General features: G+C 44.2%; 2 protein-coding genes across 4 annotated transcripts in view; both read left to right on the top strand.

The window, feature by feature from the left end:
* mical2b (microtubule associated monooxygenase, calponin and LIM domain containing 2b) overlaps positions 1 to 1,463 on the top strand; it is a 54,140-nt gene extending 52,677 nt beyond the window's left edge. For all 3 annotated transcript variants that reach the window (XM_040162601.2, XM_040162598.2, XM_040162596.2), the window contains one exon: positions 56 to 1,463. In XM_040162601.2, the coding sequence (XP_040018535.2) occupies positions 56 to 279 (224 nt within the window). In that variant the 3' untranslated portion in view covers positions 280 to 1,463. The remainder of the gene's footprint in view (positions 1 to 55) is intronic.
* Positions 1,378 to 15,054, top strand: parvaa (parvin, alpha a). The gene is made up of 13 exons (XM_040162605.2): positions 1,378 to 2,175; positions 5,925 to 6,014; positions 6,259 to 6,329; positions 6,807 to 6,909; positions 7,003 to 7,143; positions 9,554 to 9,669; positions 9,773 to 9,831; positions 11,260 to 11,279; positions 11,396 to 11,457; positions 11,950 to 12,018; positions 12,131 to 12,232; positions 13,507 to 13,579; positions 14,027 to 15,054. The coding sequence occupies exons 1-13, from the start codon at positions 2,040 to 2,042 to the stop codon at positions 14,101 to 14,103; spliced, it is 1,119 nt and encodes a 372-aa protein (XP_040018539.1). The 5' UTR covers positions 1,378 to 2,039; the 3' UTR covers positions 14,104 to 15,054.
* The last annotated feature ends 2,465 nt before the right edge of the window (positions 15,055 to 17,519 follow it).

Below are 17,519 nucleotides of genomic sequence, written 5' to 3'. Positions count from 1 at the left end.
ACACGCCCAAACTTAAAACGGGAACCTGAACTCCTTCTCTTCCGCCTCGCCCCAGACACAAAGAAAAGTGCCTCCGAGCTTCAGCAGGAACAGGTGATGCTGGCGGAGATCATGAGGACGGTGGAGAGACGCGACGCACTAGTGTCCGTGCTGGAGGAGCAGAGGCTGAAGGAGAGGGCAGAGGACAGGGACCTGGAGGGCCTCGTGCTGTCCAAGGGCTACGAGTTTAACTGGGCGCCTGCGGACAACAGCTGGGTGGGCGGGGGGGTGGCGGAGTGAAGGCCAAGCGGGAAAGGGTAGGAAAGTGGGGAGGCTCAGCGACGTTTTTTTCAAGAAACTGGAATTGAACTCCTCCTTGTAAAAATACACATCTAGATCATGTGTCGAGGATGGAAAATTCATGAAAGTCTTTAGTGACCCTTAAAGAGGATGGCAAGGCTTCCATCTGGTCTCCCTTTGCTAAGCTCAGAGACGGGTGGATGAATAGAAAAGGAGCTGCGAATAACATTCAGGTTATCTGACCTGACAAGCGCTGCTCATAATGTGAAGTGCATTTTACAGTTTTTCGGCCTCGTAAACCAAACTTGACAGCGTGTGTTTTCCCGCCTTAAGAGAGGAATGACTCGACACTTTCCTTGGCACAGCGAGGATTGTCTGAGACTTGTTATAAAATCAAAAATGTTTTGCTTTATGTCGTGCACTGTTTAACACTTTGTAACTGTGTGTGTGTGTGTGTGTGTGTTTTTTTGTGTTTTCAAATTAAATGCAATAGTAATCACTCGGATGCCAAAAAACAATCCTAACTGCCACTGTGGCCAGCCGGTATGATGCACATCTGCCAGGTGGCTGGAATTTTCACCTTTTATAATAATAATAATTATTATTATTATTATTTATAATAATAATAATTAGTGGTAAGGCTAAATTATTTATAATAATAATAATAATAACTCCAAACTGCATCATGCAGCAGAAAACCGCAAGTGCACATGTTGAAATGTTCAGGCAAAGTCTGGTGAAGTCACCACTCTTTCTTTCATAGAGGACTGAAGGAACCAACCTGGAAATTGGTCAGTATTTTAGTAAGTCTTTCTACAACAACCCAAAACATTACGGTCATGTTACCTTATTTTCTGCCACCGAACCCAAAAAGCAATTTAAAAAAAACTCTCAGGACGGGGTTACCAGAGGTGCAAACATGCTGCCACAGATGTGACATGGGTCAGAAAGTGTTTAAGCGCTGATTTTTTTTCTGACTACCTACTGCCGGTTAACGCTAGTGGTGCTGGTTTTAACACTGATGTATGGGCTGTGAGTCAAATTATTAAGTTTGTGTATATTATAAATTAATAAATTGTGAATAAGTTCCTTCATGATTGAAAAAATGGTGTTTCTATACATCTGTTTTAACTTTTAAATGGATTTAAAAAATCTTAAATAAAAAAATACTTTCATTACTGCTATGATGGTTCTCCTTTTCTATTGAAATAAGTTGGGGTATTAGAATTTGTAATTCATAAATGTTTCAACTATTAATGTAGGTTTTTATTGTAATAAAAAAAATTACAATATAACGGTCATGCTGTAAGCCAACATGCTAGCAAGAGCCTTACTGTTAGCTAGTTTTATTAGAGAAACCAAGTCCAGCGTAGGAAAAAAATAGAATTTAATTACGGGTCGTCCCCAAGACATAATTTATAGCTATCCAAAACTGAAAAGGGCACGACGTTTTGTAGACAGACAATCCGTGTTTCTGTTTTTTTAGCCGCCCTCTGCTGCGCTTGGTACCCCCTCGATCAGCTACCCTTCCCACGGTGAGCAGACCGCCTTCCTCCGGGCTGCTCCACTAACGGTGGCGCCCCTCCCCGCCGGAGGAGGAGGGGTCACGCACTTCAGGAATAAATGTCTGGAATTCCGTTTCCGCTTTAGGGAGTTGACGGTGATTTTTTTTGCTTAACTTTCCAACCAACTTTTCTTTTCCACGACAAGTCGGAGAGTTTCCCTGTCAACGTTTCCCGGATTAAACCACCGCAGCCACGATGGCCTCTTCGCCCCAGAAATCCCCGTCCTCTCCGAAGTCTCCGACGCCCAAATCCCCGTCCTCCAGAAAGAAAGACGACTCTTTCCTGGGGAAACTTGGAGGAACTTTGGCGAGAAGGAAAAAGGCGAAAGAAGGTAAAACAACGAGCCATAAATAGTCCCAATAGCCCGCCGCGCTACATTGTTATCAGAAGTCATGATGAAATTACTAAAACAAATACTTCACTTCATTACATATTTCCAGCGTTTAACATAATTTCCCCCGAAAGGAAGCACAATAAACTGAGGTTACAGCGTGTTTGTTGCTCTTGTGTGTTTTTTCATGGCCGCGGGCTGTGTCTGTATCCATGTACGGTATTGAGTCCGCTACCGCTGTAATAAGTGAGGAATGAGGCTCGAGTAAACAAGGGCCCCGTCCCAGGCCTGCGGCTCCTCCAGCACCCACACTGTGGTGGCCCAGAGGCCTCCCTGGACGCTCGGGGACCTTCTGACTGTAAGGAATTTAAAAAATGTGCAACTTGGACAGCACACGATATGTCATGTAATGACAACATCATTACTTGTGTGCCATTGTGGGTATTTACTTCTGTTTTTGTTATTTTATTCATTTATTTAATCATCATCCAGGCTTTTGCCTCAGGTAGTTATCAAATAATCAATTGACTTGATTTAATCAAAACGGCTGTAATAAAACATTGTTTCTTAAATAATCCGGCTGTGTTAAACTGTCTCTGCTTTTATTGTGTTACCTTAACGTTTCCGTGTAAATGGAATATGCCAGGCTGAACACCTTTCTATCGCATTGCAAGTAAAATCAAAGTGGGACAATCAAGGGCGTAACCATGTATTATTTGGGGGGGGCGTGTCCCTCAGCAGAAAATATGTAAAATATATGTTCTCCTGTCAATGGATCAGCCTCTTCTTATGTCTTATTTATTTTCAATTTCTTTTCCGTTTGGAAAGAAAAACGGGCCGGGAGCGACGGGCCTCAGCATTCTCTCTGGATGTGCGAGCTCGCTCCGTAGCGTTTCCTCCTCCTATGAAAAATTGCGAGTTTGATTCTCAGAGCGGGGGTGAGATGTCACAGCTCAGATACAAAACTGCAGCTTCGGCTGTTTTATATTACTTATGAAGCTTTGTTATATTGGACTTTTATTACCAAGCAGCTAGTATAAATCAACCTACACCGAAAGCCTCTTAAAGGTCCGGTTCAGCTTTTTGCCACGTGTGGTTGATCTGGAAAATACAGCCGACTTAACGAGGGCATGGCCTTCATCGCCAAAGGCCAGGTTTATTTTTTTCATTTTTTATCATCCACGTGGAGAAAAGGTCTCTTTCGATCGGATGATTACGTTGTGTCGTTCGGGATACTCTGACACAGCTGAGCCCACGTTTCAGGTGGCCTTTGTCTACGGCATGCATGCAATCACATTATATCCATGCTGGGTCATTGTTACACACACAGTGCAGTGTGTGTGTAGCATGTCTGCAGTGTGTTCTCTTGATGGAGAACGTGGGTTGGTCTCTCTGGTGGGAGATTGTTGATTAGATTTAAGTCCTTGTGACGGTTACGGCGGTCGCCACACGAGCGGGGAAGGGGGAGGAGGGCGAGGATGAAAAACAGGTTCAAGCGAGAGAATAGAGTCCTATAAGATGGGGAGCGAGCGAGCGAGCGAGGAGGAGAAGGTCAGGAGGTATGAGTGCTGGACGTGGAAATATAGCACACACAACTCAGGAGAGGTGTTGTGTAAATGTGTCCTTCCTGTGGAAGTAAGAATGGAATATATGGGATCAGGTGTTGCATTAGAGACTTGTGAGCTCCGCCCGTGGAGGAGAGGGGCAGGGGACTGTGGAGCACTCTGCTCCCCTTCACCCTGGTTGCAATGCTGATGGCAAATCAGTTCTGCGCTGAACGTATCTGACGTGCTGATGGAGGTAACACCCCAGCCATTTCCCCGCCACATCGCGTTATACATCCACCCGCCTTGGTCTCCACGTACTTGCTCATCCCTAAATAGCAAAAGTGATAATTACCATAATAACAGAATCTGGTTGATTGGGGGTGGTGTCATCGCAGCCTGCCATCCCAGCCGTGCTTTTGCATGAGCCTGTAAGTTTCCAGCTGTGGACAGTAACCATAAGTAACCCACCCCCGCCTTCATTTGAAGTTGAAAAGATCAAAAAGCAACGCTTCAGGGCGAGCGTTCTGTGATTGACGGGTCTCTGTCTCCCCCCCACGTTCCAAATATGGTCACTTCAGTCTATCGGTTGCAAAAAACCCGATATTACGGCTTTATTACAGCCATCACCATAAGGATGGAGGCCTTCGAATTGGCAGACTCGGGACTTCAAAATATCAGTCTACAAACCGAGGGGCGGTACATCCACTTCTTACACCCAGTCTGTGGTTGGGTCAGTTGAGTTCCACGGTGTTCCTCCTCTCAAACGTGTGGTAGTCTTTCTTTAAAGCCGACCCATGTTCTCTTTCGCCTGCTCAAATGAACCTTTTTCCATTTATGACCTTTTAAACCAATGGAGCATCTCAAATTCAATTTATAATAACAACATGTATACATACTCATGGTTTTTAGTTGGTTTTAATTCATCCACCTTCTTTTAGTTTGTTCTGTTCATGCAGGATCCTCGCACAGCGCTCTGTTGGAATACCCCCCCCCCTCCCCATGCGCACTATGCCAGCAGTGGTGGATGGTGTTGATTGAGAGGATGTTGTTCCAGTGAACACTGAGAAATGCACAGGATGTTCACTCCATGCTCTCACACAGTGATCAAGCCTCCTCAGGTATCTGACACACTGAGAAGAAAGGCATGCTGGGTTTTCTATAAAAGCCCGCTGAGAAGCAGGAAGCAGAAACGCTCCGTGTTGGTCTGACGTCGTAAGGCTAATGGTTCTTTGTGGCATCGAGTGGGAGGGGTCGGGGGCCGGTGTTCGATCCCTGTCCTCATCTCTCAGCTGATGTGAGTGTCGTCCTTTGGTCGGTGCAATGGCTTCAAAGACTTTCTCGGCTTTGCAAGATTTAGCTTTTTTTTATTTCTGGCTAGCTATTTAAATGGTCAGTCGGCCCTTTGGATCGATTCATTGAGCTAAAGCGACAAACCTTCCCTGGTTCCAGCTTCTCTAACGGGAGGATTTAGTGGCTTCGGTGTCATATTATCGCTGAACATAGAATATCCCTAAAATTGGGATTATCTGTCGGATATGAACCCAAAGACTTTATTTAGGGCTTTGGGATGATTGGCGTTTACATCCTGTTCCATTTACAGACAGACCGACATTTTTCTAGGCTTGCAACGCAAGCCTCCCGCAGCGCACAAGGCTGCGATTGGCCCGCTAACTACATCCTTTACGGAGTCTCATATTTCCGCTTTCATAGCCCGACACCGCCATTATTAAAACGAAGAATGTTTACGAGAGAACGGAGCAGATTTAAGAACTTTTGTCGGAGGAAATAAATAAATATGACCGCTTCTACAAGTCGTCATTGGCGGGTTGTAGAAGCGGGTTGGATTCACGGAGGGAGATCGCCGCAAACGCCGGTGTGCCGGTCGAGAGGTGCACAAGTTGTGGAGGAAAATACGGGACAAATGTGTCCGCGATGAAAAGCAACAGTGGCGATGCACGGGGCAATAAAGTCTATGATAAATAAATAAATAAATAGACTCTCTAGGTCGTCTTCAACAAAAACACGTCACTCCGCCTGTTCTGGCGGTGAATTGCTCTGCAACACACGCAGAACCATGAATTGAAACGAGTGCGTTGACGCAACAACGCAGACGCAAACGCAGAAGCATGCGCCAGCCTTAAGTGTTGTGGAGGGGGGAGTCTGAATGAAAGTGATGATGATGTGTGTACGTCTTCCTCACAGTGTCTGAGCTTCAGGAAGAAGGAATTAATGCTATCAACCTTCCTCTCAGCCCGTCCCACTACGAACTGGACCCAGAGGACACAATGCTAGGTAAACACTGGCACATCGCTTTAAAGGCTGCGTGGGTTTGTTTTTTGCCTTTGAAACCTTTTATTTATTTTTATATTAATTTATTAAAAATCCACTTTTCCCCAAGTTAATACGTTTTCTCCAAGCATTAAATGTAACACGGGGTGTGTAACTTTATAATAAATATACAATCTAAAATGATAATATTGTAATACTACACCCCGCCCCGGCTTTAACATTTCTCCCGTCTGTGCTCACCCACCAGAGGAGAACGAAGTGCGCACCATGGTGGATCCCAACTCCAAGACCGACCGCAAGCTGCAGGAGCTCATGAGGGTGAGGTCATTCAGGCTGCCCATTCCTTCATATTGTGCTTGCGACAAAGTACACAGGCTGTCCAAAGAAAGCGCTGAGAAGAAGTGAAAGAAGTGTGGTGGTGTGAGCCAGACTTCCCTTCATCGCACACAGGTTACACCATTCCTTCTCAAAAATGTGAGTGGTGCTGCGCAATCACTGGGTCCCAGCAGGCATATTATGGAGCGGATACCTAAGGCCTCGCATTGGGGCAACGCTATATGTCCCAGCAGCAACGGCATGGCCTGGAAAGATCACTGAGTTCTGAGGAACTCAGAATTCCATTGAACGACATATTTCAATTGATTTGAAACTGCTTGATCAGTTAGCAGAGCCATTCAGCTAGACAGGGACGGACAGTGAAGACCATTAAAGTCAACCTTGAGCCACAGCGGCTCTAGATGTGGGCAGAAGTAACCCTCCGAATAACTTTTCTTTTTTTTTTTTGTTCCCACAAAGGTGCTGATTGACTGGATCAACGACGTCCTGGTGGGGGAGAGGATCATCGTGAAGGACCTGGCCGAGGACCTGTACGATGGACAGGTGCTGCAGAAGCTGTTCGGTGAGGAGCCGGCGGTCTGAACTCTTTGAATCTCCGCGGCTGCTGCTGCGTCCACTAACCTCCGGGTGTTTCATGTGTACCCCGGTGCTGCAGAGAAGCTGGAGGGCGAGAAGCTGAACGTGGCCGAGGTGACACAGTCGGAGATCGCCCAGAAGCAGAAGCTGCAGACTGTGTTGGAGCGCATCAACGACTCCCTCAAACTGTCCACCAGAAACATCCGCTGGAACGTCGACTGTGAGGACACTTTCTATTCCACTTAACATTTCCAGGTTTACTGTGGTCCACGCTTAAAAAAAATAAGTCTGCTTGTGAAAACCCGATCTGCCGACAAGGTGTGCACAGTTGTGTCGGTTTATTGGCAGGTCGGCTCCTTGTCTATTTTATTCTGGGATTAACTATCTGGGTACTATTCCGTTATTTTAAATCAGTGAGTTTGGATTTTTTTATGTTAAACTTTTTCACTCCTTTTGACTTTGACGAAGGAAGTGCAGACAACAACGACTCCTTCCTTTGTTACATTTCTCAATAAAAGCCGTAGACACTGCATAACCATTTACCCCTGGGAACTAAAATTCACTCATTTTGGTAAGCGGGAGTCCGATAAAATGGCTCACTGTTTCTGAAGCTGCACATTGATCCAGCTCAGACAGACTGCCAGGCGCTGCTTCGGGTCAATAAGATCCTCAGCCTGAGCCGTTTGAATCTTTTATTGGAATAGTGTTGAAACTTTCGCAAGATGGAAATATTTGAGGCAGAATAGCCGCAGGGGACTATTTTAATTTTCTAAAACGATTTAATTAATTATGTGTAAAGGTCTTAAGTAATTGGTCCTGAAGGACGCTACACTTTTACATTACATGTCATTTAGCTGACGCTTTCATCCAAAGCAATTTACAATAAGTGCATTCAACCATAGGGGTACACTAGTGGTCAGAAAGGGAGAAGTCCTCAGACCTCTCCCAGTAGAAACCAGATCAGGAGTACAACCATTACAGAACATTAAAAAAGCCTGCAGTGGTTCTGCTGCAAACAGTGAGAGAGATTCAAAACGAAGTGGAGCATTTTGGTCGGTGAGTGAAAGGAAATTGTAACACGGAAGCGCCAAAGTGGCAATTTGATAGCAGGGTTTACTTTTATATGGGAGAGCTCACAAAATGATTTTTCTACCCCAAATTGCCGTAAATGGTTATAAAATATCATTTATTATCTTGTAATAACGTTCAAAATGAAGTGATGTCCATCCTTAAAAGAGCCCATCTCCCAGCCTGACCCCTCCTGCGTGGAGAGTAGCAGCCACTTGCCAGGTTTTCTTATCTTTCTGTATTTCTTTTTCAAAAAAGCCCCACTCACAGGATTGTTTTTTTATGTCTGAATGCTGTCGCCATTGGATTAATATCCCCCTTATTGAGGTGGGAGCTTTGAGATGGAGAACAACAGCCGGTGCTCGTCAATAAGAGCTCTCCTCCTCTCCTTTTGACGGCGCTCTTTTATCCGCAATAATTACCACCGGGCTTTCTACCTCCGTCATTAGCCGTAAGGTGCACATGAGCCATAAGAGAAATAGAAAAATGCTAAAGCGTAGGGGCAAATAACATGACATGTAATTGATTTTAAAGCCCTTTTATTTGAGTAGTTCTCCCTATTTTTAAATCATTCCACTGTTGTTTGTCCCTTTCTTCTTCTTCGTCTTTCCTGATGTATCCTTTTTGGATCCTCTCATGCTCTGTGTGACTCGCCGATGCCACGGGGTTCAATCAGAGGCTTGCTTTGGGAACTTAATTGTTCCTGATTGTGTATCCAAAGGTAAATCCTATTTGTCCGTCTGACTGAACAGGCTCTCTGTGGTCGACTTAAGGCTGAAGATCCTCACAAGAACTCGAATCCTCCGTCTCTCATCTGACAGCTTGTGTATTTACGACCTTTTGTGAAATCACTGCAAGGCCACTTTTGGCACCCTGATTGTGTTCATCTTTGAAGCTGCTTGACCTTGTGGTAACAACTTTAAATGATACATTTCTTCAAGTTTGGAAAATAATGGAAAATATGCCGTTTGTTATTTGGCGACCCACAGTGAGCGGGGCTCATGCAACTCTGCTCGGTTACAATTGACAGATTTTTAATAGATGAAGATTCTAAGAATGTCTCAATACATTGGTAGCGTGTTTTCATTACTCAAGCGGTGGCCGCATGATCTCGTTGAAATTGCCAAAAACAGTCCACAGAACACCTGTTTTCTTCCGGAGTCTGATTCATGCATGTATGATTGTCTCTGCTAGGAGATTGGTCGTGAGTGGGTGTTTGCGTCCGTCTGCAGCCAATCTCGTGTTCTGCTACACCAAACTGCATATTTTTTTGGGTGTTCATTCATTTGGAAGCACCTCTGGTGGTTTCACTGACACATTCCACTCAAAAGATCTGTTGTCCGATTCTATGCCGCCAAAAACACTTCTGGTACATCTTTGGTGTGGGCGGGCTTTGATCCATCTGTGGGTTGTGATCATTGGAACTAGCACCAACAGGTTTGGATGATGGTAAATAAACAAGGAGTTTAGCGGGCTTGTCAAAGAGCTGAGTTACATGTACAGTTGGTCATTGATAACATCTCTCCGTGACTCCTTTGCTCTCCCTTTGTCCTCAACTCTAGCGGTTCATGCCAAAAGCATTGTTGCCATCCTGCACCTCTTGGTGGCGCTGTCACAGCACTTCAGGGCGCCGATCAGACTGCCGGACCACGTCTCCATTCAGGTGGTGGTCGTTCAGGTATGCAGCCTGCTTACTTTAACAGTATAGCAAGTCTTCCCTTTCTCGGAGAACGTTGCTCTGATAAGCCCCAGCATCTGGTCCTGCTTTTTGTGTCCTTCAGAAAAGAGAAGGCATCCTTCAGTCCAGGCAAATTCAAGAGGAGATCACCGGCAACACAGAGTGAGTACGCTCTGCTACCCGACTCGTTTTGACACCCCAACGCACAAGGTGCAAGAACAGTGCTGCTAATAGGTATCTGCTGCAATGACAGAAATAGTAATTGCATCAGATACTTCACCACCCACCCACCCATGTGAGGGGTTTTATTCCTTTCCCTCTTTGTGTCCTCCGTCCACTGTGCTCTTTCACTCTCTTTCCAACTTTATTCTCAACGCAATACCATTACTCCAGCAGTTCCACCATCCACCATTTCCGCTACGTAGGGATTGCTCACGACAGCGAATGAGAAGACTGACGCGCATTCCCATTTGCCAGCCGATGGTCGACCCACTTTTTCCTCCGTGCTCATCCACAATCATTGTAAATAGAGCGTCTTTCGGCCACTTTAAAGTCAGATTATATGATAGATTAGATAATAATTGCTGGCATCAAAATCCCTCCATCAATTTGGCAAAATAAAATTCATCTGATCCTAATAAGTAACCCAAAAGCATTTATGCACGTATGCATGATGACCGTTAAAAAACCCCACTGCAGTCAGTGGAAATCCCAACTGCGGCTGGGACCTTGAATGTCTTCTTCCCCCTCCTGCAAACAGAACTGTGCAGCATGCACTTTGAGCACAATCATTGTGCACCACTGAATCGACAACCGTTGTGATTCAACCAGATATGTGGCACCCTTAAGCTGAAGAATTAGACTGTTTTAAAGCACACATACACTACACACAGACATACACCTTTATTGTCTTACTGTGAGGCGCTCCTGCAGCCAGACGGCAGCGGCGGGGGAGATAACGGCGGGCCAGCACATACGCACACACTTTTTCACGTTAGCTGGATACACTGTTAATAACAGACACACACACGGTCACAGTGGAAATAGTTATTACCACACCACCAGGACCCGTTGCCCAGTTCTGCCCGCCTTTGCCATGACAGATTTGTGTGTGCAAGCTATTTTTTCTCGCTGTCCTGCCCGCTGCGATATCTCCTCCTCGGAGACACCACAGCAGAAAGAAACCACCTGAGCTTTTCCAACAGCAACATCATCCAAAGTGCTAACATTGTTACAACAACCAGAGAGTGGCCTCTCCATTCCCATAGAACACTTGCGTGCTTACGAAGGGCACGTCTTTCATGGCATCAACGTCCAACTGCCATTGTTCTGCTGCGGGGATTGGTACAGTATGTGGCACTGTGGAAGCCCCGGAAACGATGCCCGGGTTATTTGTGAGCACCCGAAGGCGTACCTGTGTTCATTGTTAATGAAATTATGACGCCACAGCTACATTATTGTCATTTTCTGTGGCAATCCTCTGTGATTGGACTGGAAGTGCTCGCCTTTAATTTTTCTATGAATATTCAAGGGTGAAATTGTTAATAATTTGCTTCTGATCCGTGTGTTTTTCTTCCTCTTCCCTCTCAGGGCCTTCTCTGGAAGACATGGTATGTCCTCCACCAAGAAGAGCGCATTGGAGATTTTATTTAAGATTTGTCAGCAACATTCAGACGTCATTGGTTTTTGACGGAAGTATTATTATTCTTTTTGTTACTCCTCACAGAACGCGACGCTTTTGACACTCTGTTTGACCATGCTCCAGATAAGCTGAATGTTGTCAAAAAGGTACAGTAGCAGCAATCCGAGGTCTCAGGAAGGCAGATTTAAAGAGATGACCATCTCTCTATGGGTATTTAAACCCCTAAACCGGGCCTTTCACTGCAGTCCGCGGTGCAGGTCCATGCTCTTTGATCTCCGGTCCCACACAAGTACAGAACTCTGAGCCAGTCGTTGTCACGGAAAGCCGGTTTTCAAACTTTTATCTTCAGATGTGTAATATATTGGTGGAATCATTCGAAACAGTGACTGCCGGCCAGATACTTTAGTTTAGCGGCTAAAACGGCAAATGAAAGTAATTAAAATGATTAAAGTGTAAAGTAATTCTCCAAATATGGGACACTTTGGGATTGCGACAAAATCCGTTCTTCGTCCGTCCTTTTTGGGTTTGGAGTTTATTAGCACATTATGGCCACAACCTGGATGTCCTTTGCTTTGTTGTTTTTTGATATGTGTGTGTGGATATAGTGTGACAGCCTTTTTCCTTTTCTGTTTTCACAGACATTGATCACGTTTGTGAACAAACACCTGAACAAGCTCAACCTTGAGGTGTCTGAATTGGACACACAGGTACTTCACATACACAGGAACACAGTGCTCCTACATGTCACATGCCTGAGATGATGAGCATGTGTTACCAAATCAGCCCTCACCGTTGTTAACCGGCCTGTGCTTGTGTCAGTTTGCAGACGGCGTTTATCTGGTATTGCTGATGGGGCTGTTGGAGGGATACTTTGTGCCGCTCTACAACTTTTTTCTCACACCAGAAAATTTCGAACAAAAGGTAAAATGTGGAATCCCAAACGCAACCCTCGAATCAAGCTGCCAACCAACTGAAGATGTTCTGTCATTGTTTTTCTGTATGCTGATCGGAATCCACGATTTTAAGGTTAACGTCTCCGGCTATGTCTGCTGTCCATTTGCCGAATTGGGTACACAAGGGCTACAGTCGCTCAATAGATGCACATGTGCAGTTGTTTTGCTTTCTGCTGCATGGTGGACCCTCTGCACTGAATGAATCAAATACTTTGAGGAATCCGCTCACCCCGTCGCCCCCAAAAAATGCCATTCGCTGTTTCTTCTTCCCTCGAACCCCATTGAGCGATCTCTCCTCTCCATTGGCCTCTCCTTGACTGCGGCATTCTGAACGGGCGATCAGCATAGACGCCACACTAGCCTTTTGTTTGGGGCTCGGCCAGAAGGCCCCTGCCAAGCCAGGGAGCAGAATGGGCATCGGTGCGACGATACACACACACACACACAGCCACTCCTGGCCCGTACGAAGGCACCAGCCCCACAGCATCTGTAATCTCCTTTTGCACAGGGAAACACTGGAGTGGCTTAAGGGCTGAGGTGTGTGTGTGTGTCTTCATCTTCTCCTCAGTAGATCTCTGCTTATGGCTCGTTCTCTCTGCTTTTCTTTTTTTTTGGGTGTTATAGAAGGCTACGGTCAGCTTTTAGTACATCACAGCAGACACGCACACACATAATGGGCAGAGAATAGAAAAACATCTTTCATCTCTTTCTCCCCTTTGATTGATTGGTATTCCTTCTCACTTTTCATATTGACTCAGACGTCTTTGCTGGTTTCCTCCGCAGGTCCATGTAAAGATTGAAAAATACAGATTAATTCCACCTGTCAAAGATTCAGGCTCCGTCTTTTTAAATAAACCCCAGTGTCGATTTGATCTATCACGTGTGTTCCTGCGTTGTGTGTGTTCACGCTTGTTTCTTACGCTATGAACTTCTTGGGAGTGTTTCAGTGACCGCGGCGACATGCGTCCGTTGATAAACTAGTTGTTTGTGCAGCTGCTGAAGGCTTAAGTTATTACAGAACCGAGCGGCATAGTGTTTGCCAGCACAGGAAGCTGTGGTCGCACGATTGAATCGCTCCTCACCCCCCCCCCCCCCCCCCCCCCCCCCCGTGTTGTGGGATTTAGGAACCAGTGTCCACTGTTCACTTATCAGCGAGGAGGTGTGTGTGTGTGTGTGTGCGCGTGGTTTTGTGTGTGTGCACGTGCGTACTGGTTCCTCACAGCCTCCTAACTCGCTCCGCAGGTCCACAATGTGTCCTTCTCCTTTGAGCTGATGCAGGACGGAGGTCTGGAGAGGCCAAAGCCCCGACCAGAAGGTAGGACGCACATTGAACTTAGGGTGTCTGGTCCAGAACTACAACCCGGGTCTGATTAGAGAGTGCTGTCTGTGGCGTCACGAGAGTCTGAGTCTCACTGAGTCTGTGGCGTCACGATGTAGATTAGTCCCAAGCGTTCCCATCTATCTAAGAATAGGCATAGTTCAGATCTAGATTGTTTGTTTGTTTGTTTAAAACTGAAATTGGGTGCTATTTGCAACCTTTTACTTACAAATTTGGTAAGGATTGCAAATATTGAACCTGCATTGGTATGTTTCATCACAGTACAGTGATTTAGATGTAATTTAGTTTGTAGCTCAAAAGACCTGTTTAAATCTGCATTTATGCTTTATATTCTTGCTCTACCCTTGTTTTGTTGATTTTATTGTGGAAGCAAGCTAGTTCACTCCCTGATGTACAACTTCTGTCTGTTTTCCTTTTTTCCAGATATAGTGAATTGCGACCTGAAATCGACACTGCGCGTCCTCTACAACCTCTTCACCAGATATAGGAGTGTGGACTGAGCACTAGGTGGCAGGAGGGAACACTCCATCATGGATGCGTTACCTTCCACTTGTTCTAGATTTTTTTATCTGAATGCATGCATCACATTTTGTCCCTGTTGGATATTATACCACGCACTAGTCTCTATTTTATTTTGATTTCTACAGAGACAATTTTACGGGAGTCCTAAGAAGCGTTTAGAACATTTCTCGACCCATGTGATCTTTATGTCCTGTGTTCATGACTGAAGAAAATGTTAAAATAAAATATTTCAGAGTGATATCCAAATCTAGTTTTTCCCACGTTTAAAACTAAATCTGGGACTCATTTTCAGTACACATATCTTAATTGCACCACTACCAAATATTGTGAAATAGGACTTAAAGAATTTATGATGAGTTTTAATTTACACAACTTGCCAGCACACAATATATGATATTTTTCACCTGCTCATGAACGCACGAGAGAAAACAGCTCATTGACCTTTCACAGGGCTTCCGTACATTTGACTTTTGTGACACAAACTGACCTTTTGTTGTAATTTGGGCATTGTCAAACAGTCCTGAGAACATGTATGAACCAAATAACACAGCCAAAGGTAATGTTTAGGGAAGTCATAGAGGTTATTCTCTAATGACTTTTGTTAATCTGCGTTATCACAAAGATGAACAGGGTATCTTTTTAATCCCTAAAAGAAAATGTTTAACTGTATTTATTGTAAATTTCTTAATCACTTTTTTCTTCTTAACTTACCTTACCTATTTTATTTTTCTTCTTGTTTGTTATTCATAAGTGCCCTTATTAAGATGTGTGAACACAGCTAGCAGCTCTCAATACGGAATGTCAGGACGCACATGCTCCCCAGATGTCTTAACCTGCGAAATTCCCATGTGTGGGACATTAGAAATATCTGACCAAAGCTCTGTTGTATTCACACTATAAGTCGTATAAAGGTTTTACTCCATTGCCAATCGCTTTCTTGTATTTTGTCAACTCTGCTTTTTCTAACACAGATTAGATTTCCCTCTTATCTGCAAAACAAAAAAATTCACTGCTTACGTTTTAATTTATGTTGTGCTCTACTTTCAAGGCATTTTTTTAACTGGTTCAAGCTACCAATGCAGTCCCTATTATCTATCAATGTTTTGAATTATATCGTTTGGTCCCTGAGAGTTGCGGTATTTTATTATTTGTTCGCTCCTCAAAAGGATGCAAAGGAAATGCTTTTACAGCAAAACAAGGATTGGGGTCAGATTGGTTCCAATTTGGCCTGCACAACTCAACAAGTGGACCCAGCTCAACAATTTTCTTTTCATTTGCTGTATTGAGAAACGTTTAAGAAAAAGCTGTGTAAAAGCTTTCTGAATTGGAGCTGACCCCAACATAGACCAATAGCCCAGTTGAGTGAATGAAATTCCACAAACTTTTGAAAAGAAAGTGTGTGTGGGGGGGGGGGGGGGTGTAGTGTGTGTGTGTGTGTGTGTGTGTGTGTGTGTGTGTGTGGGGGGGGGTGAGAGAGATTGCACATTGGTGTATTATTATTAATGCTGTTGCAATATTCTTTGCCAAATCCAACAAACTTTGCAAAAACCCTAACATATTTTTTTATTCCAACTTTCTTTTGAAATTCATTTCTAGGTTTTGTTGTATTTTACAAACACAGAAAAGACACAAGTGTGTGTGTATTTTGTCCCTTATATGTCAAGTTCCGGTCCCTAAATTGAGAAGTGAGTAATAGTTTTTGGGCTGTAACATCTTTCAAGGTGAGAACATCGTAAAGTCTATAATTTAATCTTCAATCGAGAGAGTTTGCAAGAAAGGGTTTGTGTGCCTCGGACGTAAAGCTTAAACTGCATTGAGTTTTTTTTTTTCTTCTAATAGAGCACTCAATTTTCCCTCCGAGGGGCTCTTTAAACGTTCAGGGAAAGAGCCATAGGCCCGCATGCATGCAGTATGCCTGTGTCGGCTCAATGGCCGTAGCAAGTGTAACATTTGTTATAACCGTATCCTGTGGATTGCCCTCTCAGACGCTCTCATGTCAGCTCCAACAGATCCTGATAGATCTGAAACTGTTATAATTTCCTTTCCTTTTACCGTAAAAACCATAAAACGAAAGCACTGTTTTTTTCGTTTTTAATTAAAAAAAAATGATTAAAAACGAGAAAACTAAAGTTTTTTTGTCGTCAGATTTGTAACTTTTGGGGGAAAAAAAGCCTTAACTTATCACTGATTGCGTTCATGTTAGTTCCACCTCAAAGCCAGATTTTAGGGAAGCTTCTCAGAATTCGCACAGAATTTTTATTTCCAAGAGAAAACCATTGAAAAACCAGAGTATCCTGCGTTACTAGGCCAGCGAAGCCGGATGCATCAGTAGCTGCAGGGTGAAGAGGTTGACTCACTAACAAGAGTGTCATACTTTGGCACTAACAAAGCGCTCAGGACCAGGAGACAGCTGCAAATGTGGTGGGGTTGGGAACACAGCCTTTCAGCTGGCTCCTCCCCAACCAACGGCGATTAGTGGAAGCCTTTAAAAAGCACCTGCCGTCAAGGCCTCATTCACATTTGGTCCTGTGCTGTACAGGTATGGTGGTTCGCATGTTGTGTTAGTGTTACACTGTATTCTGTATACTAACACAAAGTCACCTTTGGTCCTGTGCTGTACAAATAGAGAGAGAGAGGGAGAACCTGCTGCTGTTTTGCCATTTTATATTTTGTAATTTTATGTTTTCTTTGGTTTACTTTCTGCTGTTTTCCTCAGTTGTTTTGTTTGCCGTGTTGTTTGCTGTGTTCAACTTGCCTGTTTTTTATAATCTTAATCCTGTTTGTGTTTACCTTTCATTGTTTTCTTTAATAAAACCTTTTTCTTAATTACTACAAATGTCTCTGCCTAATCCACAGTCATTTATTTGCATGCCTTGGGTATTTAAGTCTGTATTTCTCTGGGTGTAAGTCCCCAGGTGGCGTTGTTGGTTGCTTCCCCTAAAGCCCACGTCACACAGAGATGGAATGTGCTTTACCTAGATGTTCGTGTACTGCTGGACAGTGCTCTCAATAAATTGCCAGAATTTTTCAAGATGGATTCAAATGCATGATTGGTGCAAGACAACATTGTCAGCACTTGTTATATTATCCCTTCCATCTACTTGTAAATAGGTCAAATATAGAGTCTGAAATGATGCCATGACCACCATATTTCCCTATTGGATGGTGTGCTCAGGTTGATGGACAGTTTTTGGCATTGAGTCCAAAACGTTTTGATCTCATCTGATCAGAGCCCTTTCTTCCACATGTTTGCCGTGTCTCCCACATGGCTTATGGCAAACTCTAAAGGAGATTTCTTATGGTTCTTTCAATAGCAGCTTTTTTCTTGCCACTCCAGATGTTATGGAGTACACGGTTACTAGTTGTCCTGTGGACAGATTCTGAGTTACCAAGG

The sequence above is a fragment of the Gasterosteus aculeatus genome, chromosome X, assembly GCF_964276395.1.
Source record: "Gasterosteus aculeatus chromosome X, fGasAcu3.hap1.1, whole genome shotgun sequence".
NCBI lineage: Eukaryota > Metazoa > Chordata > Actinopteri > Perciformes > Gasterosteidae > Gasterosteus > Gasterosteus aculeatus.
This window is presented reverse-complemented; position numbering and strand designations above follow the sequence as displayed.